Source organism: Ahaetulla prasina, chromosome 3 (assembly GCF_028640845.1).
Source record: "Ahaetulla prasina isolate Xishuangbanna chromosome 3, ASM2864084v1, whole genome shotgun sequence".
NCBI lineage: Eukaryota > Metazoa > Chordata > Lepidosauria > Squamata > Colubridae > Ahaetulla > Ahaetulla prasina.
The window spans coordinates 185,862,060-185,886,164 of record NC_080541.1 but is presented as its reverse complement, the minus strand read 5'-3'; the positions used below and the strand labels follow the sequence as shown (position 1 = coordinate 185,886,164).

The following is a 24,105-nucleotide window of genomic DNA, read 5'->3' as shown; positions in this document are numbered from 1 at the left end:
GTCTGAGGAACATTTATCTGAATTTTTTAAGGAGGGCTAAACTGAGTTATTCTGCAATCCTGGGGAATCATATCAGATAACCAATAATTTTAAAATATATCAGCTAGAAATTCAAAGATTGTTCTTGCCACTAAATATTGCAACTTAAGATTTTGGGGTGAAATATTATTATTATTATTATTATTATTATTATTATTATTATTATTATTATTATTATTATTATTATTATTATTATTATTATTTATTCGAGTTTTATACCGCCCTTCTCCCGAAGGACTCGGGGCGGTGTACAGCCAAAGTAAAACAAACGGTAAAATATACAATTAAAATACATATTAAAAAACTTATTATATAGTCTGCCTAAAAACTTTAAAATATATAAAACTAAAAAAAACCTTAAAATTAATAATAGAAAATTTAAAACCAATAAAATTTAAGCCAGCCCCGCGCGAATAAATAGATGTGTTTTCAATTCGCGGCGGAAGGTCCGAAGGTCAGGTATTTGGCGTAAACCTGGGGGAAGTTCGTTCCAGAGGGTGGGAGCCCCCACAGAGAAAGATCTTCCCCTGGGGGCCGCCAGCAACATTGCTTGGCGGACGGCACCCTGAGAAGTCCCTCTCTGTGAGAGCATACGGGTCGGTGGGAGGCATGAGGTAACAGCAGGCAGTTCCGTAACTACCCAGGCCCTAAGCCATGGAGCGCTTTAAAGGTAGTGACCAAAACCTTAAAGCGCACCCGAAAGGCCACAGGTAGTGCAGTCTGCGCAGGAGCGGTGTTACACGGGAGCAACACAAAGCTCCCTCTATCACCCGCGCAGCTGCATTCTGGACTAACTGAAGCCTCCGGGTGCACCTCAAGGGGAGCCCCATGTAGAGAGCATTACAATAATCCAAGCGGGAGGTAACGAGCGCATGAGTGACTGTGCACAAGGCATCCCGATCAAGGAAGGGGCGCAACTGCCGAACCAGGCGAACCTGGTGGAAGGCCCCCCTGGAGACGGCCGTCAAATGATCTTCAAACGACAGCCGTTCATCCAGGAGCACACCTAAGTTGCGCACCCTATCCTTTGGGGCCAATAACTTGCCCCCAACAGTCAGCCGCGGCTGCAGCTGACTGAATTGGGGTGCCGGCATCCACAGCCACTCCATCTTGGAGGGATTAAGCTTGAGCCTGTTTCTCCCCATCCAGACTCGTACGGCTTCCAAACACCGGGACAGCACTTCAACAGCTTCATTGGGGTGGCCTGGGGTGGAAAAGTACAGCTGAGTGTCATCAGCGTACAGCTGGTATCTCACCCCAAAGCCACTGATGATCTCACCCAACGGCTTCATATAGATGTTGAACAGAAGGGGCGAGAGGATCGACCCCTGTGGTACCCCACAAGTGAGGCACCTCGCGGCCGACCTCTGCCCCCCTGTCAACACCGTCTGCGACCGGTTGGAGAGATAGGAGGAGAACCACCGATAAACGGTGCCTCCTACTCCCAATCCCCCCAACCGGTGCAGCAAGATACCATGGTCGATGGTATCAAAAGCCGCTGAGAGGTCTAATAGGACCAGGGCAGAGGAATAACCCCTGTCCCTGGCCCTCCAGAGATCATCCACCAACGCGACCAAAGCTGTCTCCATGCTGTATCCGGGTCAGAAGCCGGACTGGAACGGGTTTAGATAGACAGCTTCATCCAGGTATTGGGGTAGCTGCAGCGCCACAGCACTCTCTACAACCTTCGCAATGAAGCGAACGTTGGAGACCGGACGATAATTACCCAAAATAGCTGGGTCCAGGGAGGGCTTCTTGAGGAGGGGTCTCACCACCGCCTCTTTCAAGGCGGCAGGGAAAACCCCTTCCAACAAAGAAGCGTTGATAATCCCCTGGAGCCAGCCTCGTGTCACCTCCTGAGTGGCCAGTACCAGCCAGGAAGGACACAGGTCCAGTAAACATGTGGTGGCGTGGAGCCTCCCCAACAACCTGTCCACGTCTTTGGGAGCCAAAGGGTCAAACTCATCCCAAACAGACTCAACAAGACGTGCCTCCTCCCTCTCGCTTGGATCATCCCAATTTCGGTCCAGACCATCCCGGAGCTGAGCGATTTTATCGTATAGATAACCACTAAACTCCTCGGCACGTCTCTGCAAAGGGTCATCCCGCACCACCTGATGAAGGAGGGAGCGGGTCACCCGAAACAGGGCAGCCGGGCGGTTATCTGCCGACGCAATGAGGGTGGAAGCGTAAGAACGCCTCGCCTCTCTCATTGCCACTAGGTAGGTCCTAGAATAGGACCTAACTAGTGTCTGATCAGCTTCGGAACGACTGGACCTCCAAGTACTCTCTAGGCGTCTTCTCCGGCGTTTCATCTCCCTCAGCCCCTCGGAAAACCAAGGGGCCGGACGAGATCTATGCCGGGTCAGAGGCCGCAAAGGCACAACACGGTCCAAGGCCCCAGTCGCGGCCTGTTCCCAGGCCACAACTAGTTCCTCAGCCGAGCCGTGGGCCAGATCCTCAGGGAATGGCCCAAGCTCCGTCAGGAACCTCTCGGGGTCCATCAGGCACCTGGGACGGAACCAACGTATAGGTTCCGTCTCCCTGCGATGGTGGGTGGCGGTTCGGAAGTCTAGGCGAAGGAGGAAATGATCTGACCATGACATCGGTTCTGTTAATAAATCATCTACTTCCAGATCATTTAACCACTGTCCAGAGATATAAATTAGATCCAGCGTGCCTCCTCCCATGTGTGTAGGGCCATCTTTTACTCGAATCAGGTCCAAGGCCGTCATGGAGGCCTGGAACTCCCGAGCTGCAGTCGATAACAAGCCAGCCGATGGCAGGTTGAAATCCCCCTGACTATAAGTCTGGGGGTCTCAACCGCCAAACCGGCAAGTACCTCCAACAGCTCGGGCAGGGCTGTGGTCACGCAAAGAGCCAGGTACGCGATCAACAAGCCCAATTGATTCCTATGGCCCCACCTCACATAGAGGGATTCATAGCCGGCAATCTGAGGAACAGTGGCCTCCCTCGGTTCTAGATCTTCCTTAATGACAACCGCCACCCCCCCACCCCTACCTTGGGCCCTCGGTTGATGAAATGCTCGGAAACCCAGAGGGCACAGCTCAACAAGGGGAACCCCCCCCTCTGGACCCAACCAGGTCTCCGTAATGCCCATAAGGTCCGCGGACTCCCCCTGAATAAGATCGCAAATCTTAATCTCCCCCTGAATAAGATCGCAAATATTTATTTTGCTTGACATAGTGTAAGTCGCCCTGAGTCTTGGGAAAAGGGCGGGATATAAATGCAAATTAAAAAAAAAATATTTCCCCAACATTTATATTTACAAAGCCTTGGTAGAGGCATAATAGAGGAAGCATGATTCTGCACGAATCCTTTCAGCTGCTCATCTCCCTTTATGACTGCAAACAATGTTCTTGTGAATAGGTCCTACTTTGATTTCATTCCCAGGATACTAAGCACTAACTAATAATTCATGAAAGCTGTTTTTACAAATATTGTTAACTTATCATGTGGCATGTTTCATGTAAAAAATTCACCAAGAATCATTTCAGTTTATATGCTACCTGAAAGCCTAAACTGCTGAGAAATTGTTACTTATCAACCATGCAATATTTCATAGGAAAAAAAGAAAGATGAGCTAGAAATTGCAAACCAAACTATATTCTAGCTTTATCTTCATTTTTTCTTTTAGTTTAGCAAATCTCATTTGTAACTATAAATTCAAAACTGATCTATGACAATGGAAGTATTATAGAAAAGGTGCTTTTGCTGAAAAAGGATTCCAGTATTAAATGTACTGAAGTAAATGATGACTCTAAAATGTTCCACAAATATTATGTCTGTTTTTATTCTTATGAAGTTGGCATAAAGGTAAAGGTTCCTCTTGCACATATGTGCTAGTCATTCCCGACTCTAGGGGGTGGTGCTCATCTCCGTTTGAAAGCCGAAGTGCCAACACTGTCCGAAGACGTCTCCGTTGTCATGTGGCCAGCATGACTAAATGCCAAAGGCACCTGGATCACTGTTACCTTCCCACCAAAGGTGGTCCCTATTTTTCTATTTGCATTTTTTACGTGCTTTTGAACTGCTAGGTTGGCAGAAGCTGGGACAAGTAACAGGAGCTCATCCTGTTACGCGGCACTAGGGATTCGAACCACTGAACTGCCGATATATAGTTGACATAAATATCAATTAACTAATATTATGTTTGTTATTTTTAGATGAAGTGTAATACAAAATTCCTTTTTTTAAAGAGCGATGCAATATTTCACACTAGTTAGTCAGCCCAAGCTGACTGAGGAACATTTATATAGGTCTTTAAGAAGGACTAAACTGTGTTTTACATTATTCACAAGATTACACAGGAAAACCTGTCATTAGCAATAATTTCCTATCTAATGATTAGACAGTACAGATATGCAAAGCATTCTGAACATGAATCTTCAATGCATGGAACTGTACTTTGGGCATCTGGATCTCTGTGTGTTCCAGAAGGAACTGTCAAGGGAAAAACAGTGGGGAAAAGGACATTAACAGAATGGTTAAGGACAGACAAAGAAATAAAAGTGCTAAAAAGATTAGAGAGGAGATTGGTGAACTGGTTGAATATGATCTTTTTAAAACAAAGGACACTGACAATGGTAACTTACAGAGTGATATGAGGAAAGAAACCACAAAGGAGGTTAGAAAGAGGTAAGAGTAATGTATTCCTAATAATTCCATAAAATACTTCCAGGGATTTTTTTTTTTAAAATCTGAAACCTGGAATAAATAGTGTGAGCTACTTAGAGCCATGTATGTAAGATGGACAGCTATATAAATTGAATGGATGATGAATGAATGAATGAATATCTAGGTTTTGATTCTGCCAAACAGTAGTTCACATGAAATGGTTCAACTGAACTTCCAAAACAACTCATTTCCCATTTCATGTTCACTCATAATTGGAAACCTGATAACTGAAATTAGTATTTTAATGTAGGAAATAAGATTAATTTATAATGAAAAAGATTCAGAGAACTGAATTTACATTTTATAAAAAAGTAAATTAAGAAAATATTATGAGCTTAAATAAATATACCAAATCAAGTCTACATTTTGTTCCAATTTTAAGAAGAAATCTAACAAAACCAATAATCTGTGGAAAATACTGTAGAATCTACCCCAATACAAGTCCGGAATATGCCTTATTCATACAATGGGAAAAATCTAATTAAGAAATGTCTAGAGCTGAAACTAAGATTCAATTTTCAAATATATTCTTATATATTTGAAAAATAAATAAATTGCTGAATCACCAGTAAATGTCAGCCTGTAAACAGAAATACCCATTAGTTCAGAATATGTAATGATAGCTCTGTATGTGTCATGTAAAGGATTCAAACACAAATTTGTTTGTAAAGATTTCAACATGGCTAAGTTTCTTGAAAAAAGAAATAGGTTAAATGCTATACATTTTTAAAGGAAGAATTTCAGTAAAACTTCAGAGCTGAAGCAGCATCTTGGATGAGAAGCAAAATGTCTTCAAAGAAAAACCAGAAAGTCCAGTTGCCTCTTGAAAAAAGCACTTTTGGGACAATCATGACCTGGATGACTGAGAATCTCCATAGATATTTAAATAAAATATGACTGTATCCTAACTGTAACTAATACTGGTGGGGTGGGGGGTAAGAGATGGAAAACAAAGGAAGTATTTTTCACTTTTGCAATGGCATGTAAGTAAAGGCATCTTGTTCAAGCAGGAAGAAATGTAGCTTGCATAAATACAGCCTTTCTAAAATTTTCTGATTTACCCATTCTGCTAGAGTTCCTCAGTGGCCTACTCCTGTTGAATTGTTTGATGTTTAGAGGTAAAGGAGTCAGGAAAGCCCTATTTACTAAAACTACACTACTATTAATCTTCTCATCATCACCAATCTCTTTCCACTTATGACTATATGACTATAACTTTTTGTTGCTATCACTAAGGGTTAAATTGCAACCTATGACCATCATTTGTGTTGTAAATGTACCTTTGATGAAGGTTTTTTTTTCCCTTTCTTTTTCTTTTTCTTTTCTTTTCTGTACACTGAGAGCATATGCACCAAAACAAATTCCTTGTGTGTCTAATCACACTTGGCCAATAAATTCTATTCTATTCTATTCTATTCTATTCTATTCTATTCTATTCTATTCTACTCTATTCTATTGTGTAAATGTACTTTTCCCCCCAGATTTTAAAAAAGCCTAATTATTTATATTCCATCTAACTACAAAAGGTTTTAGAAATACAAAGAGCACATGGTCAACGTTACTCTTTATTCTCTTAACCATCTGAATATGAAGTCAACCAACATAAATAGTTGGTTTGAGTACCGATCTAGGGTTAGGATCAAATTTAATAAGAATCTTTTCATTGTTGGTTCCTAATCAGTTTGGCCATATATAAAAGATAGAAGAAACACCTTTGACAGCAATCAGCTTATGTGCACAAGCATACTACTTAGATACAACAAGATAGAATTCTCAGCAATTCTCTTTTATATCTTAACAGTCTTAACAGTAACAAGAGTTGGAAGGGACCTTGGAGGTCATCTAGTCCAACCCCCTGCTCACACAGGAGACCTGTACTAGGAATTCGAACTACCAACCTTTCTGATCAACAAGCTCAGTGTCTTAGCCACTGAGCCACCTAGTCAGGCTGAATGCAGTTAACTTCGAAGACAGCCTTAAACAAAGCATATTGCACTAAATATGCACTAGCCAGCTTAGATACTGCTAAAACATGGTGACAGGCATCATAGACCACCATTATCCTCTCCCTCTCTTCCTCCAGCATGATAACAGCATTACCTGACACCACCACTGTACAAAACACATTTATTATTATACCCAAGAAAAAAAGCAGCATGTGAAAAATTGAGGATGGCTATGCTTCAAAAGAACAAAACTGTACAAAGACATGTACAGATATAAAAAAAAATAACTTTGTGAAAGAAAGTAGTTTTTAAGATCTGGGTATTATGTGTTCAAAGGTTTGTACAGTGAAAACAAGCAATTCTAACTGAAGTACTATAATGAACAAAGCTGACACCTCATTCTACTTACCACCACGTGGTGGTTTATTCTTTGAGGTAAGGATCACAAAACCAAATCCTTCATTTTCCTTTCGTTGCAGTACTACTTCATAAGCTTCTGGGAACTGTTTGTTGATTATCTCTTGTCGGTTAAGTCTAGGGGAGCCACTCTGGGAGATGAAAGGAACTTCAGATGTTATTTCTTCTTCTGGTTGTTTATCAGCTAGGAACACCATAAACAAAAACAAATAAGCAAAAATGTTGATCAAAGCAAATATATATTATTGATAATCTGTATGTGCGGAGCATTCAAAATTTAAAGAGATGTAACCCACAACACATATATTCAATTTTATTCAAACGGATTTAACAAACATATGCTATGCTAAGTTTAGCAACAGAAATAGCTTTTTCCAAACTGCTGCATACATTTTCAATGGAAGGATTACCAGCAGGTAATTTGAAAACTAGTTTCTAATCTGAGCACTCATTAAACATTTAGAGACAAAAATCCATAACGTTTTCCTATTTTTATACTCTCTCTCTCAGACACACACACAGATACCATGATTTGTCTCCCTAAGGAGGTAAACTATTTTGCTGCAAATACATCTCCTTACAATGAAAAAGCCTTTCAGTTTTCCTCAAACACTTTCATTGGAATTTTCATATCGAATCCTTCCACACTCATGGAAAACCTGTATCTGCTGTTGTATAAATCTGGGTACAGGTAGTCCTCGACTTACAACCATTCATTTTGTGACCATCTGAAGTTACGACAGCAGTGAAAAAAGCAACCAAATTTAGACACTTGGCAACTAGCATATATTTATGATGGCTGCAGTGTCCCAGTGTCATGTGATCACCTTTTGTGACCTTCTGACAAGCAAAGTCAATGGGGAAGCCAGATTCACTTAACAACCATGTTACTAATTTAACAACTGCAGTGATTCGCTTAACAACTCTGGCAAGAAAGGTGATAATAATAATAATAATAATAATAATAATAATAATAATAATAATAATAATAATAATAATAATAATAATAATAATAATAATAATAATAATACCAACAACAACAACAACAACAAAAGAGTTGGAAGGGACCTTGGAGGTCTTTTAGTCCAACCCCCTGCCCAGGCAGGAAACCCTACACCATTTCAGACAAATGGTTATCCAACATTTTCTTAAAAATTTCCAGTGTTGGAGCATTCACAACTTCTGCAGGCAAGTTATTCCACTTAATAATTGCTCTAACTGTCAGGAAATTTCTCCTTAGTTCTAAGTTGCTTCTTTCCTTGATTAGTTTTCACCCATTGCTTCTTGTTCTACCCTCAGGTGCTTTGGAGAATAGTTAGACTCCCTCTTCTTTGTGGCGGCCCCTGAGATATTGGAACACGGCTATCGTGTCTCCCCTAGTCCTTCTTTTCATTAAACTAGACATACCCAGTTCCTGCAACCGTTCTTCATATGTTTTAGCCTCCAGTCCCCTAATCATCTTTGTTGCTCTTCTCTGCAATCTTTCTAGAGTCTTAGAATCTTTTTAACATAGTGGTGACCAAAACTGAATGCAATATTCCAAGTGTGGCCTTACCAAGGCATTATAAAATGGTATTAACACTTCACGTGATCTTGATTCTATCCCTCTGTTTATGCAGCCCAGAACTGTGTTGGCTTTTTTAGCAGCTGCTGCACACTGTTGGCTCATATCTAACTGGTTGTCCACTAGGACTCCAAGATCCCTCTCACAGTTACTACTATTAAGCAATGTACCACATATACGGGACCTGTGCATTTTGGGTTTTTTTGCCTAAATGTAGAACCTTACTTTTTTCACTGTTGAATTCCATTTTGTTAGATAGCGTCCAATGTTCAAGTCTGTCAAGATCATTCTGTATCTTGAACCTATCTTCTGGAGTGTCGGCTATTCCTGCCAGCTTGGTGTCATCTGCAAATTTGATGAGTTCCCCATCTATCCCATCTATCCTGAGTCCTTCGGGAGAAGGGCGGTATAAAAATCGAATAAATAAAATCTATCCCCTCATCCAAGTCATTGATGAAGATGTTGAAGAGTACTGGGCCTAAAACAGAGTCTCGAGATACTCCATCACATACTTCCCTCCATGTGGATGTAGTTCCGTTGAGGACTACACGTTGAGTGTGGTTGGTCAGCCAGTTACGAATCCATCTGGTGGTGGTGCTGTCTAACCCACATTTTTCTACTTTATCTAGTAGTAGGTTATGGTCTACTTTATCAAATGCTTTGCTAAAGCCCAAGTAAATTATATCGACAGCATTCCTCTGGTCCACTAATTTTGTCACTTTGTCAAAGAATGCAATAAGATTAGTCTGGCATGATCTGTTTTTGACAAACGCATGTTGGCTTTTGGTTATTATTTTGTTTGCTTGTAGGTGTTCGGTGAGTCGTTGCTTGATTATCTTTTCCAGAATCTTCCCTGGTATTGAGCTTAGGCTGATAGGTCTGTAGTTTCCTGGATCTGTTTTTTTCTTTTCCTTTTTTGAAGATGGGAACTACATCAGCTCTTTTCCAGTCCTCTGGCAGTTCCCCTGTGCTCCAGGATCTTTGAAAGATATAGTTCAGTGGTTCTGAGATTTTTGTCTGCCAGTTCCTTCAGAACCCTGAGGTGTAATCCATCCGGTCCTGGTGATTTGAACTCGTCTAGGGTAGACAAGTGTTCACTTACCATTTTTTTCCATATTTTAACTTGTGTTCCTAATCTGTTTTTTGTGGTGCTGTTTTTGATAGGTTGGATTGTTTTTTCCTTTTGTGTAAAGACAGATGCAAAAAATGAGTTAAGTAGATCTGCTTTCTCCCTGTTGCTTGTCATCTTCTTGCCCCTTTTTCCCAGCAATGGACCAATTGTTTCCTTGACTTTTTTCTTTTTTTAACATGTTGGAAAATTTTTTTATTTTTTTTATTTTTTACTTTTGTTGCAAGCCTTTGTTCATTGTGAGCCTTAGCTTTCCTCACTTCATCTTTACAAGCTCGAGCTATTTGCTGATATTCTGCCTTAGTTATTTGCCCCTCTTTCCACTTTTTATACTTGTCCTTTTTGTCTTTCAATTTGTCAGATAGTTCTTTATGCAGCCATGCTGGTTTCTTTTGAGATCTATTATTTTTCTTCTTCATTGGTATTGTGCTAGACTGGGCTTTTATAATCTCACTTTTCAAAATTTCCCAAGCTTCTTGAGTTGTTTTCCCCTTGAGGATTCTCATCCATGGAATCCTTCTCAAGGTCTCTCTAAGTTTATTGAAATTAGCTCTCTTAAAGTCCAAGACTCTAGTTTGACTTTGTTCTACTACTTGTGTTTGCATAATGTTGAATTCCAATATTGTGTGATCTTGCCCCTAAGGTTCCTGTAGCTTCAACACCTTCTATCATTTCATCTCTGTTAGTAAGAATTAAGTCCAATATGGTTGATCCCCTTGTTCCCTTCTCTACTTTTTGAGAGACAAAGTTGTCTGCTAGGTTTGTTAGGAACCTGTTGGATCTTCCACTTGATGCAGAATTTGTCTCCCAGTTGATGTCAGGGTACTATTGTGATGTACTTCCTACATACCTTAGTTAGCTGGCTAGCAAAAAGTTCATCTAATTCCTCTGTTTGGTTGGGTGGCAATGTCAATGTCAATTCCCACCCCCCCTTTCATATTGACTCAAATGCATTCAAGATAATTTTCATCATTGTTGTGCTCTATTTCTGTAGAGATGTAGTTATTTCTTATATATAGTGCAACTCCACCTCCTCTTTTATTTGGTCTATTTCTTTTAAATAATTTATATAAATAAGTTATAAAATAGGACAAACCTCACTAACAACAGTCTTGCTTAGCAATTGATACTCTGGATGCAATTGTTGTTGTAAATAGAGGACTGCCTGCATTTGCATGGTAGATATAACAAACTAACAGTCTATCTGTTAAACCCTTGGAGCATTAAGTTTTTATTTTGCCTGCGTGGCTGGTTAGAATGTATGTTACAGTGCTTTTAATAATTATCCCAGTTCCTCTGAGGCCACATTATTCTCCTCACAGAGAAGGAATTGGAGGCTAGTGACAATTAGTCAGCCATACCAATATCCCACTACAGGGAGTCCTTGGTTAATGATCCCTCATTCAGTGATTGTTTAAAATTACAATAAAAGAAATGACCACACAGATCCTTTTAATAACTCAACTACTGGATAATAATAAAGAAAGAAATGACTCATATTTACAGATTACACAGCTTGATCCTGCATATTAAGGATTTTGAACAGTGACTAAGAACTTATCCCATAGTGGAAACCTTTTTAAAATACAAGCTGTATTTTAAAATACAAGCTGTGGTTTACTGGACTGTAGAAAGCCAGCCCAGTAAATTACAAACCAGTTATATCAACCCTAAACCAAGTGAAAGTGATGTGCAGTAACTATTGAAGCATGGGTATGTTTGTTTCTATGGACATTTTTGAGCTAGTGGTCCATATTTAACTCAATGTGATCATTTTTATATATGGACTATTTTTTGTGACAAATTATGATTCTCTTCTGTTATAATAGTTCAAGGCAGTTTTTAAAAATACTATTAAGATTACTAGTAGAAAGAAAAAGCAGAACTGATATTTAAAACCAAATCCGAATGTGCAAAATGGTGCATACATGAACTAACCCATGAAGAAAACAGCTGTTTTAGGGTAGTTTGTTCCTGAATTGAAATATATACATTTGGTCTGGCTGTAGAACAACAAAATGGTGCCATTTTCCTCTGGATACAGACTGAAATGTAGAAGTATTCTGGGCAAAATTGTTTTGGTGGGAGGAGGAAGAATGTAAAAAAGTCAACGACACCCATGGCTTTAGGAACCCGAGAGGTCACGTGATTGCAATCTGGATGCTCAGCAATCAGCTCGCCATTACAACATTGTAGCATGGGACATTAGCATGGATTGGCAAAAGGTTTTTGTTATTTTTTTATGTTTTAACTGGTGGTGTTTTATAGTTTTACTCAGGGGTGAAACCTAAAAATTTTCCCTACTTTAAAGGTTTTAAAAGGCTCCTCTGATGATCCCAGCTGAAGTTGCCTGGTCGCAGCCCAGAACCTCTTAAAAGGATTGTTTTAACAACTTCTTTGGCTGAACAGCTTGTAGAAAACATGTTTTTTAAGGTTCTGTTGATGAGGCAACTCAGCTGGGATCGCCAGAGGAGCCTTTTAAAACCTTTCTTTAAACAACCTCTTTGGCTGAAGAGGTTGTTAAAAAAAAGAATTTAAAGGGTTCTGACGATCCCAGCTGAGCCGCGGGATCATCAAAGCCTTTTTTTTACTTTTAACGGCATTTTTTCGGCTGAAGAAAAAATGCTTTTAAAAGTAAAAAAAACTCCTCTGCTGATGGTGCGGCTCACAGGGATAGGGGGTGGGGCCAGGGATTTTTGCTACCGGTTCTCTGAACCACCAGCCACCATCGCTACCGAATCGGGCGATCCGGTCCAAACCGGAAGCATTTCACCCCTGTTTTACTTCTAACAAGCAAAATCAGTGGAGAAGTCACTTTTGTACTTTTTAACCTCAGTTTGTATCAGATTATGCCTGGCCTGGAAAGCAATCAGTATACTTTGGAGTGTCTCTACTCCTCACTTTTTGGCGAATCCTGGACAGTTTAAACTTCCAGATTGTCTTTCAGAGCCATCACATGAAGAGCCTATATTATGATACATTTCAAGTTATTAATACATGTGTCATCAAAGACAAGTGTCTCTCCTTCAGGTAGCTAAAACAGATAAAAAACCTCCTTGCCATAGATATTACAAAGCTATCTAGCATCAATGCTAGATCCAGGATAACCCTCAAAACTGGAAACTTGATCATTAAGGAGAACTACAACCCTACACAAAACAGGTTTATGTTCCCAATCCTAAAAATCAAAACTGGTTGATTTTTAAGTAATAATGCAGGTACTTTATGCCACCGTGTCACAAAATATCTCTTTTGAAAGCTGTATAGTGTTACCATGTGTATTGTCATTTTGTAAAATCACATCTCATTTTTTATTTCATTTAACCCATTTAATGCTGTTGCTAATATGAACAAAAATAATGATTCTATAATTCCAGTTATCTTGTAGGAGACATTGGCAGCATATAAATAGATAGACAGACAGACAGACAGACAGACAGGTGGGTAGATGGAGAAAGATATATATCTATACAGACAGACAGGAATACGGAACTAGACGTTTGTGTTAATCTTGCCATAATACAAAATAGTACCAAATATAACAGTACAGTCTTAATTAATAAGACATGGCACATACCACCAAAGTAGATTTTCCTGCGAACAGTCAGTAGCACCTGTCCATTTCGTGCAGCACTTGTCATTAAATCCAGAACTTGCTTATGTGATTTCCCTTTCACTTGGATTCCATCAATGCATATAAGCTCATCAGCAGCACGGAGTCTACCATCTTTCTCTGCTGCTCCCAGTGGGATGATTGCTCCAATGTAGATCTAGAGAAATATGGGATAATTATATCTAACACAAAATAAAGAAAACAGGTCTGACCTATGTCTGAGTTAGTCAGAATCTCAGATATCATTATGTTTAAAAATGAAGTATATGTGATCAGTTGTAAGCTAAACTGAAGGTGGATAAATAAAATTTCAGATAACTAAATATGTAATTCATAGATCAAAGTTTTAGACTTTACAAGAATCTGTGCACCAAAATCCAGAAAATTATTTCTAACTGTGATTTGTTTGTAAACAGATGACATCAGTAAATACAATATACTGTATAGACTGTTAATTTAAGTTGAATTTAAAATGTGATAATGAAGTGATAATAAAGTGAAAAAATCCCATTGCTTAGTGATGACAATTCCACTCCCAATAGCTGTTGTAACTCAAAGACTAACTATACTATCAACTACAACTGCAGTTGAAATGCTACTAGTAATATAAATTGGCAGTTTAAACCCTACTATATACCTCATCATGGTGGGGATTGTTCCCGAGAAGAATGACCTAATGCCAAGAGTGTACACCAAGAGTAAGTATCCTCAGAAAGTCATCCCAGCTGCCCAGTTAAAGCATATCTCGGGCAACAGAAATATTGGTAGATATTAGAGGCACAATATCACTTTATTGACAATCTCACTCATTATTACATACTGTGTGGGAGAAGGCAATCTGAAAGCATTCTTGTATTTTATAAAGAAAACCACACAGATAGACAAGATAAAGAGGCTGACAATATAATGCTGGAGAAGACTGGATGTCATTCAACATGCTATTGAGAAAAGGAGAGAATCTCTTGGAGTATAAATAGTGTTTATAATGCAGCTAGATTAAAGCCTTCAGGATATCTAGCTGCTGATGTTCCCATGCAGAAAAAAGAAAATTCTTAAGCTGCAAAGGCAAAATCATAATGGAAAAATGGAGCACTATTTGAAGTATCAACTGAAGAGTCAGGTCGTGGGCAGTCTTTTCTGGAGAAGACCTATCTATGATATTTCTAAGATAGACACTGACTTGTTGGCCCGTAATCAATCAATTCAAATATAAAATAATAAATATTTGACTTACTGACTGATCTGGACCATCTCCTCCAAGAACTCGGAAACCAAACCCAGATTCTTGCTTTCGAAGGAAAACATCTAAATCCTTTGTGTTTGGAGCTAGTAAAAATGGATGGGAAAGATATGTGTTAACAAGGGAGAACTATGTTTGGCCATTTAAAAACAGTATACACAAAAATTAAATCATGTTATTCACTTAGAAGCAAATTACTTTCTAAAGATATTGTACATAACACGGTTAACACACCTGCAAAATTAAATCATGAGTTAGAATGATTAACACTCCATCTGCAAAGCACAAGTGTTTGACATATTCTGCCTGTTTGAACACGGTAGAATTTTTTAAATAAACAAGATCTTTTTTGGTCTTTATAGTAATTCAGTTCTAGAAGTTTCAAGCTACCAACACATAGTTTGTTAGATCCATTGTACAGGTAATCATTGACTTACAATCACAACTGGACCTTGATTGGCATCACAAGTCAATGCAGTCATAAAATGAGTTGTCATGTGAACACACTGATTTAGATGGCAAAGACTCTTCACTGTGGTCATTAATCAAGAATAGTGGGTCATTAAGTGAGCATTCATATTACATTTTTGTTGTACTTCTTTCACTATTTGTTAAAGTTTTTTACATGATCTTTTCTTTCTTCTCTTTGGCCAATGTATGTATCTTTATTAATATTACTTTTGTGTTTTGCTCCTTTTTTTATTAATTAAAGACCAATAAGTACCAATCCAATCCAAGTCCTTCCAGGCTTGTTCTCTCCCAGCCCTGAGCCTCAGTAAGGTGTTTTCCTCCAACTTCCCACGCCCACCTATTTCCCTCTCATCTCTGCCCTTTGGCTACTCTGCCTCAAACAGCCCCAGAACAGGCTCCATGTGGCTCTAGGGCTGCTTGCCACTTCCCAGGAGGCCTTAGCTGTTCCATAGTTGTTCCAGCAACTGTCAACAAGCATTCATTTGCCCAGCTGCTTCCTCCTCCAATTCTTCACATTAACCTTTCATCTTTTGTGCCTAGATGCTGTGGTCAAAACAGAAGCATCTCACGGCCTTCGCTGCTTTCTTTTTGGATCTGTGACTGCTATGCCCCTGCAGTATTCCAACTTCTCTGGGTTCCTTCAACACATCTCCTCAGCCCACCGCAGCAGTTTGGTGCCAAGCGGCAGCCCCCATGAAACCCCCAGAAAGCATTCAATCACCCAGCTGCTTTCTCTCCCAGGTCACCACACTGACTGTTTGCACACATCCACCTTAGATAAAGCAAAAGCAACTTTGCTGCCTTTTTGGACCCAGCTTCTCTTCCAAACGTTTTCTACATGTGATTCCCTGAACCTTTGAAATGCTGTGCTTCGTAACATAGTCCTGCCTTCGTAAAGCTACACTGTCTTTAAGACGTTTTCCAAAGACAAGACAGCTTTCTGAAGACAGTGCAGCTTTACGAAGAAAGTCTTCAGAATGATAGCACAGCTTTACTAAAGCAACATAGCTTTATGAAGATAGTGCAACACTGAAAGGCTCAGAGAGCCCCAGCAAGGAAATGTATAAAAAGAAAATAGCAAAGGCAAGAAGGTGCTTCTGATTCAGGTGGTGGGAACAAAATGTGAAAGGTCATTATATTTATTCCCATTACAGTATGTTCTCAACAAGAACAACCACAACTGGTACTTATTAATCGGACATATTCTGTTTCGCCATCTACATACACCTAAAAACAGAATAGCACAGTATAGGTAGTTCCAATTTAGCATCCACTATTGGAGCCAGCAGCTCTATCCTTAAGCAAAGTGATTTGCTTAAGGACAGAAATCATGTGACCATGACTGTAATTTCCTTTTCCCCACTCTCCCAGCCTTTGGAATGCTCATCTGACACTGGGATAATTAGACAAGGGAATTAATGTTTGCATTTATAGTCACTGGAGATGAAGGGATTACAAGAGAGTAAGCAGACACACAATAGGGAAAGTGGGAGGAGCACAATAATACAGCAGGCTCCAGACAATATGTACTGACTGTAATGGCAATTACATGATTGAAGGATAATGCGAATATTGTAAATGCAGCATTAATTTTAAGGTTCTTTTTCAGGACCATCGGAATGTCAAATGGTTGCTGGAGGAGTCAGCTGCTAAGCGAGGACTACTTGTACTAACTATATTTGCCCTACCTAAGAGGCGGGGACAAGGACTTAAAAAGCAAAAGAAAGCAAATTGTCTCTTTTCTTGGAAGGGTCACATCCTAAGAAAAAATGATTTCAGGGCAGGGAAGGATTAAACATGAATGATTGAAGAAATAAATTCTAAGCCTAACAGAATTTAGAAGACTATCTTCACTGAAAACGTTTTATTGTCAGCTGAATAATTTCATCTCCTGAAAACATCTACAATTTGAGCCTTTGTAGACAATACATTGAAGATGTCCAACACTCTGAAGATAGTTTCAAAGCAATCACTTTCATCACAATAGATTTCAGAAGTGTAAAGCAATTTATTCTGACTGACTGCTATGTTACAGCTGGGAAACATGAATGCTGTAGATTAGTAAAATTAGTAAAAAGCCACCTCTTTGAGGGATGAAATTGACAATGCAGAAATCAAAGTGTTTCCTTAAAAAAAGCAAAAGCAAAACAAAACTCTGGGACAGCAAGTAACTCAAGTTTATGTACTCACGTTTATCTTCAAATAATATTTTAGATTTCAGATAAACTTCAGAAGGGTCAAGCTTTGGAGAAGATGACTTCACAGAAGTAGGTGGAAAAGGCATTGGATGCGGAACAGGCTCACCAATGGCCTCTAAGCTTCCTGAATTTTCCTGCTTATTTATTTTCTGAAATAAATAAGATTCATATAAAATAAGTTGCAACAATGAATAGTAACTGTATTAAACAAGTAAACAGAAAGATGAGCAAAACGTTCCTCAATAAAAACTTTGTTTTTTTAATGAGATTGGAACATTTCCTGAATTTCTCCTGAAATGTTCTAGTATTGCATCTTTCATTTTCTTATAGTCTCCATTGAAACTACTGAATAATTAACTCATCCAATCTAACAATAGCAACATTGTGGCAGGATATGATGAAATGTATTTCTGAGAAGATATCTCAATCTCTTATGTCATAAACTTCCAACAGATTTGTTTCCGAAAAACGTAATTATACACAGATGAATTATTTCCAAATAGTATACATCTACTGTAATTAAATAACAGGATATACCAATGTATAGAATTCATAATTATGCACAAGACAAGGGGAGAAATTCTACACTAGGTTTATGTTGTTATCAAAATATTTCCATACTCTTATTTTGGTATTTTATATAATTTCCCTCTATTTCAGACATCTGATGCAATGTAATGGAGGTTGTATGCAAGCAAGTATATAAAGGGAGGTTGCAATCTGTCATGATCAGGTGTAATTCTAACCAATCATTTAATACAAAATTAAAGTCAGGAGAAAGTACTGACCCAATGTGCATTTTAGAGATCTAGCTGGGAGAAAGGGCATGGGATAGGGTAGACCAGCGGTTCTCCACCTGTGGGTCGGGACCCCGTTGGGGGTTGAATGGCAATTTGCCAGGGGTCGCCTAAGACCATCAGAAATATGGAAAGTATACTTGTGAGTTGAAGAATCGCGCTCCAATGGTTGTCTTCACAAGCCAGCTGCAGGCTCTTCAAATCGCTAGCCGAATTCGGCTTCAGGCGTGATCAATTAAAAAAGAGAGAAATCTTTGTTCTGATGTCTCCCTCTCAAGCCAGCTGCAATCACTCCCAATCGCTAGCCTAATCTGGCTTCAGGCGCGATAAACTTAATAGGGGAGGAGTCTCTGCTTTAATGCCTCCGTCCTCAAGGCAATCGCAAGCAGTTCAGATTGCTAGCCAATATAGCTTCAGGCGTGATAAATTCAAAACAAAAATAATTTTACGGTTGGGGGTCGCCACATCGTGGGGAATTGTATTAAAGGGGTCGCAGCACTATAAAGGTTGAGAACCACTGGGGTAGACAGTATTCTGGCCCCTAAGTTGGCCATTTCTGATGACTAGGTTGCAACAGGCTATGACTAGAGAGTAAGGAAGAGCAGTATCTAATTCCAATGTCCTAGACCAGTTTTTCACAGCCTTTTCAGCCTGGAGGGACCTTTGAATATTTTTCAGGCCTTGGATAACCCCTGCATATAAAGGCTCAAATATAGACCAGAAGTGGAAAAATTTTATATTCTTTTTATGGGTAGGCCCACATATATGCATTAACAATGTTCTTCAACTAAAAGTAAAGAATGATTTTTCCCCTTTCCCCCATCTCCTTCCCCTGTCTTTTGGGTAGATTCTGCTGTCATTGGTGACTACATCAACTCAGTCCCAGATCTCCTGAGACAGGACAAACACACCTCGGCCACTGAACCTGCAGAAAGATAGGCTGAAAGCACAGGCACTCTCTCATGTGCACACTTTCTGCTATTCTTCCTCAGCTTGGCTCGGGTTGGCTCACTTCTCGGTTTCAGCTTTGCTTACCTCTCCGCTTGCATGCCTTTGTGCAATCTTTGCCTCTTCCCGAGGTCACCACATACTCTAGTGGGCCAACCCAGGATTTGGAATTGGGGTTTTGTTCAGTGTTTGCTTTTTAAAAATAAATCATGATCTCCCAGGGAGCCTCTAGTGACCTCTCGCAGAATCCTAGGGCTAAGAAATCTCTGGTTGAGAAACCCTATCCTAGATAAATAACAGTGAGTCGTGAGTTTTAGTCTGGTGACTAGGGCTAATCACTAATGCTGGCAGATGACTAGTTTAAATGGTAAGACCCAGGAAACGGATGGATATGGATCATTTGGTGTGTCTTCTTTCTCGTAAATTGCTAATATTATTGAAATCTTAGTCTGTGAAATACAGAAATCACCATAATTTATCTTGTTATTTTAGAGCCTTCTAATGTATACATCTTGAGAGATGCAGACCAGGTTAGTCAAAGACTGCCCTTTTTGGCTTGTTGAACTGGCCTTAAAAGTACTTGTCTGGGGCTAAGGACGATAACCAGTGTCACTTTACAAGTGAGATGTACTTACTCCAACCCCTGCCTAGACAAGGTATCTATCTCTCTCTCCCGCTCCCCCTCCCTCCCTCTCCTTCTCTGGAGGTCGGGGAGGCAATGGATTAATGGCTTTGGTGGGATGTAGTTTGAGGACTCCTGAGCTAATATATCCTGTCAGCTTCTATCTTTTCCTCCATAATGTTCAACATTTATATGAAAACACTGCCTATGTATGTATGTTATCTAATGATTTGGAGTCTCATTATTACAGGAATGATACCCCCTCTAATTGCTCCCTACAATTAAGCCTAGATTAGAATTTTCTGTTAATTCACCTCAGGGAACATATGTGTCTGTCATTCAGAGACAGTTGCATAGCTGTTGCATCTTTATGTCTGCTAATGTTAACGTTCTGGCTATGAGGCATTCAAACCACTGGCCTTGCAACAGGAAGTTGGATCAATCAATCAGCATGCAAGACATACACCTCCACACAATATGCAGTTGGGATTTGGGATATATACACATCTGCAGGGATGTGTACCCGTCTGCAGCCATCTGTATATTATACTTATCTACCAATCCCTTTGCAGTATAAGTATGCAGTAATGCCTATACATGGGTGGCTAAATCAAGCTTTAAACTTTAAACTCTAGGAAGGCAACCTGTACTGTTAAATGTTACCAAAAATTGACAATGGGCTGGATGAGGAAGAACAAATTAAAATAAAATGAAAACATGTTATATAGCACCTATAATGGGTAACTGAGATTTAGGCTGCTACATTGGACAGGCTGAATTCCCTCTGAAAGATTAAGTATGCTATCTGGGAACGTTCCCTGATTTTCAGCAATTAACAGATTTGCATGTGACAGCTGTGATAAAAAATGCTTTTGTACCACTATATCTAAAATGCCAACTATAGCCCTTCTTAAGCTTGTTAAATTTGGCAGCAAGTATTCAAGCGTAGGTTATATATTTACATGTAGTCTTGACTACTGCAAAAGACTCACCATAGCTCTGTCTTGAAACTGGAACTTTCAATTGATAATATCTTGGCTGATATTCAGTGCAATATACGATGTGATCATCATGTCATCATTGATTTAATAATTTAATATTTTTAATATTAAGCTTTAAAGCACTAATAGTGTCAGAACTCCCTCCTTTGGTAGATGCGGCACAGCAAAGAGGAAAGTTTGAAATATTAATGGCTGGCAATTGCATAGCTGGATCGCTATCAGAATTTATTCCTACACTGCCTGGTCAAATGAGCATTCCAAAGCAAACCAGGAATGTGATTTGATTGCTTATACCTGCAAATCTGAACTGCTGGAAGTACTCACTTTTGCTCTATCTGGAGCACCAAGCAGCTGATTGGTCCAAAACCTCGAATGAGCTTGGACTCCAGGTTTGCATGTGGAAACCTCATGGCATGTTCACTCAAAGCCAAATCACTTTCAAAATTTCTTCCTATTCTGTTTAAAGAACCTGACAACAAAGTCAGGATTTTCTGTAACTGCTGCTATATAAAGAACAACACTGATCCAAAATAAACAGAGGATGAGAAATGGGACTAGCTGTTTCAAATAGAAAATCTAGATTTCAAGATTAACATAAAACCAAACAAGCTCGTCTTTCTCATCTAAAAATGTTCTTTTCAGGTTTGATTTCTTTACAAACTGAAAATCTTTATAAAAATACTGTCATTGAAATTACAAGCTTTTTGTGCTTTTATTTCATACACAAATTAAACTTTAATTATTAAATGTAATTATTTGTTGCCTAGTCTTAGTTTTAATATAATTGTTAGCTTAATTGATGGAAGTGGCTTCAAACAAATTTATTTATCATTTAGGGCAGAGTTTCCCAATCTTTTCGGCTTTGCGGACTGGTAGGTGAGGGGTGAAGAGGGGAGGGTTCTGTGCACATGAAGGGCAAGCCTGCGCATGGGCAACTCCATTTGTGCCAGCTGCTCATGCAAATGGAGTATATGCGCATGAGCTCGCCTACTGCTTGTGCGAGTGGGGATGTGCACGTTCATGTGCTCGCCTACCATTTCTGCAGCCTGGTAAGGAAAGGTTCAAGGCCTATAGTAGGCTCCCTAGGGATTGGGGACCCCTGATTTAGGAAGATACACCATCGAATAGTTTGAGACTTAAATAAAAGAACTCACGCTGGAAAAACAGGATTTTTCATTGTATAGCTATCTTAGAATGCAAATTCATATTTTAATAGTGCATTTTGTGTTTATCTCCCTCACACCTTAATCCCATGACTGATAACTAATCTTGAGAACAAATGTTTTGACCACAATTCAGCTACCTTAAGCTTTGCTCCTTTATGACACAGCTTTCTTGGAACATGCTTCCTGACATGCACCCTCTAATTCATTCTTGTGTTGTACTTTTTTCATTTCTCTTACCAAAGAATATTAAAAGAGCAAAGAGTCATTATTTTCATAAACTTTGTAGAAAAGCATTTCATTCATTACAACTAATCAGTTCAGATTTTCCTTTAATGTGATGTCTTTTAGTATCAATAGCAATAGCACTTAGATTTATATATCGCTTCACAGTGCCTTACGGTCTTCTCTAAGCGGTATACAGAGTCAGCATATTGCCCCCAACAAGCTGGGTCCTTATTTTACCAACCTCGGAAGAATGGAAGGCTGAGCCAACCTTGAGCCAGTGAGGATCGAACCTCTGGCAGTCAGCAGAATTAGAATGTAATACTGCATTCCAACCACTGCACTACCATGCCTCTTAATAAAATTTATTGTCAATACAGTCAATAAATAAAACTTCTGCTCACAACTTTGACCTCAGAAGATGAACAAATGAAGAACAAAGTTTTTTGCAAACCAGTTAAAAAGACTGAATATTACGGGATTACTTTAGAAGTGGAAAATGTTACTTCATCTAAAACTCAACAAACCCAGTAGCAAATTTGCAATTATTGAATGAATATTTACAAAAGTTTTACACCACGAAATGTGGAAGTCATAGTTGTTTTTCCTTAACATCCTCTCATAACTGCCATACCGTTTAAAACAATCTATGTTTAGAAAAGAATGTCAAGAAAGTCCTAATAAAATGATTCAACAAAACCTTCTACAATTTTTCCACAGATACAAGTTGCAAAAACTTTTATTAATACTCACATTATCAATACTGGGAGTTTTTGTAGGTGAGGAAGGTCCTAAAACAAAAAAATAAATATTGATATAATCAATCAGAATATTCCTGTTCTATGTGTTAAGGCTATGCAGTGATTTGCATTCAGAAGGATACAGCACCTTTGGAGCACATGTAGACTTTCAATAAGTCACCATATTTTTAAAACAGTGGCTTTTTTCCCAGGATCATGCCAATAATTGTTACATCTGCACCCATATATATACAGAAGGACCTTTTTCTTCACATCCATAGCACTACACAAAGCTATACTGCATATCATAACAAAAGAGTTAGACTTTTATAATCTGATAGTCTTGGCTAGCTATCAACATATTCACTTGGCAGCTTATCAAGAATTCAAGTTTCTTGGAAACAAGAACCAAAAATATATTTACTGCAAATATTACATCCAAAGTTTTTCAACTGGTAAGCAACAATAATAGTCCTTTTAAGCCATGAGAAGGACCTCTGTTTCTTACTAAACATTATAACTGCACAATCCTTTTTCCCACATAACCTTTGCACATTACACAATAAATGGGAGGGAACTAATGTAAACATAATGACTAAGTCAAACCAGTATTTAAAAATTACTCTTGCTATTTTCAATGCCACAATCTGAAAAGGGAATTTCAATGTTAGATTATGTGCCTTGAAAAGGTTTGGTGAATAAATACTAAATAGGTTACCATGTTATCTGCCCTTGTACATTCATTCATGTATAATATGTCCTGAGGCTGCTTTTTTAAAAAATATATTATAATCATAAAAATCTGTGCTAATTATTCTATTATGAAAAAACCCTCATTGTGACTAGGTTAAAAGGATTTATGAATTGTCCACCATTCTCAGTACCAAACTAAAATTCTAAGCAAGGGGACTCACCTGGCAATGTAGATTTCCCTCATAAATCTGTGATAACATGTCTTAATGGCACTTGAAGGGACAGCAATTTTTGCACACATATACACACTCACATATATTCCCGTGCAAACCCAACTCATACCCCCCCAGTCCAATATTTAAAACATTACTTTTAATTTTAAGATGTCACCGGCACTATTTTGCATTGGCCCATTACCATTCTACCAATTTCCTAAATATTTAAAGATGAATTTATCCGCATCAAGAGATTATTTGCAATTAATGGCAAACTTCCATATTTTCCGAAGGACAATGAGAAGAATCAGTTTATCACCAACATAAAAATATCAATAACATGGCATTTTGCAATTCATTGTTATATTTTAATTAGATCAATAGAT

The 24,105-nt window shown here is 38.9% G+C and overlaps 1 protein-coding gene across 2 annotated transcripts in view; it reads right to left on the bottom strand.

Annotated features, from left to right (window-relative positions):
- The window catches only part of MAGI3 (membrane associated guanylate kinase, WW and PDZ domain containing 3), a 103,853-nt gene that overhangs the window by 17,151 nt on the left and 62,597 nt on the right, over positions 1 to 24,105 (bottom strand). For both annotated transcript variants that reach the window (XM_058176912.1, XM_058176913.1), the window contains exons 11-15: positions 22,825 to 22,862; positions 17,308 to 17,464; positions 14,641 to 14,732; positions 13,371 to 13,563; positions 7,093 to 7,284 (exon numbers count right to left, since the gene is read on the bottom strand). In XM_058176912.1, coding sequence (XP_058032895.1) covers positions 7,093 to 7,284; positions 13,371 to 13,563; positions 14,641 to 14,732; positions 17,308 to 17,464; positions 22,825 to 22,862 — 672 coding nt within the window. The remainder of the gene's footprint in view (positions 1 to 7,092; positions 7,285 to 13,370; positions 13,564 to 14,640; positions 14,733 to 17,307; positions 17,465 to 22,824; positions 22,863 to 24,105) is intronic.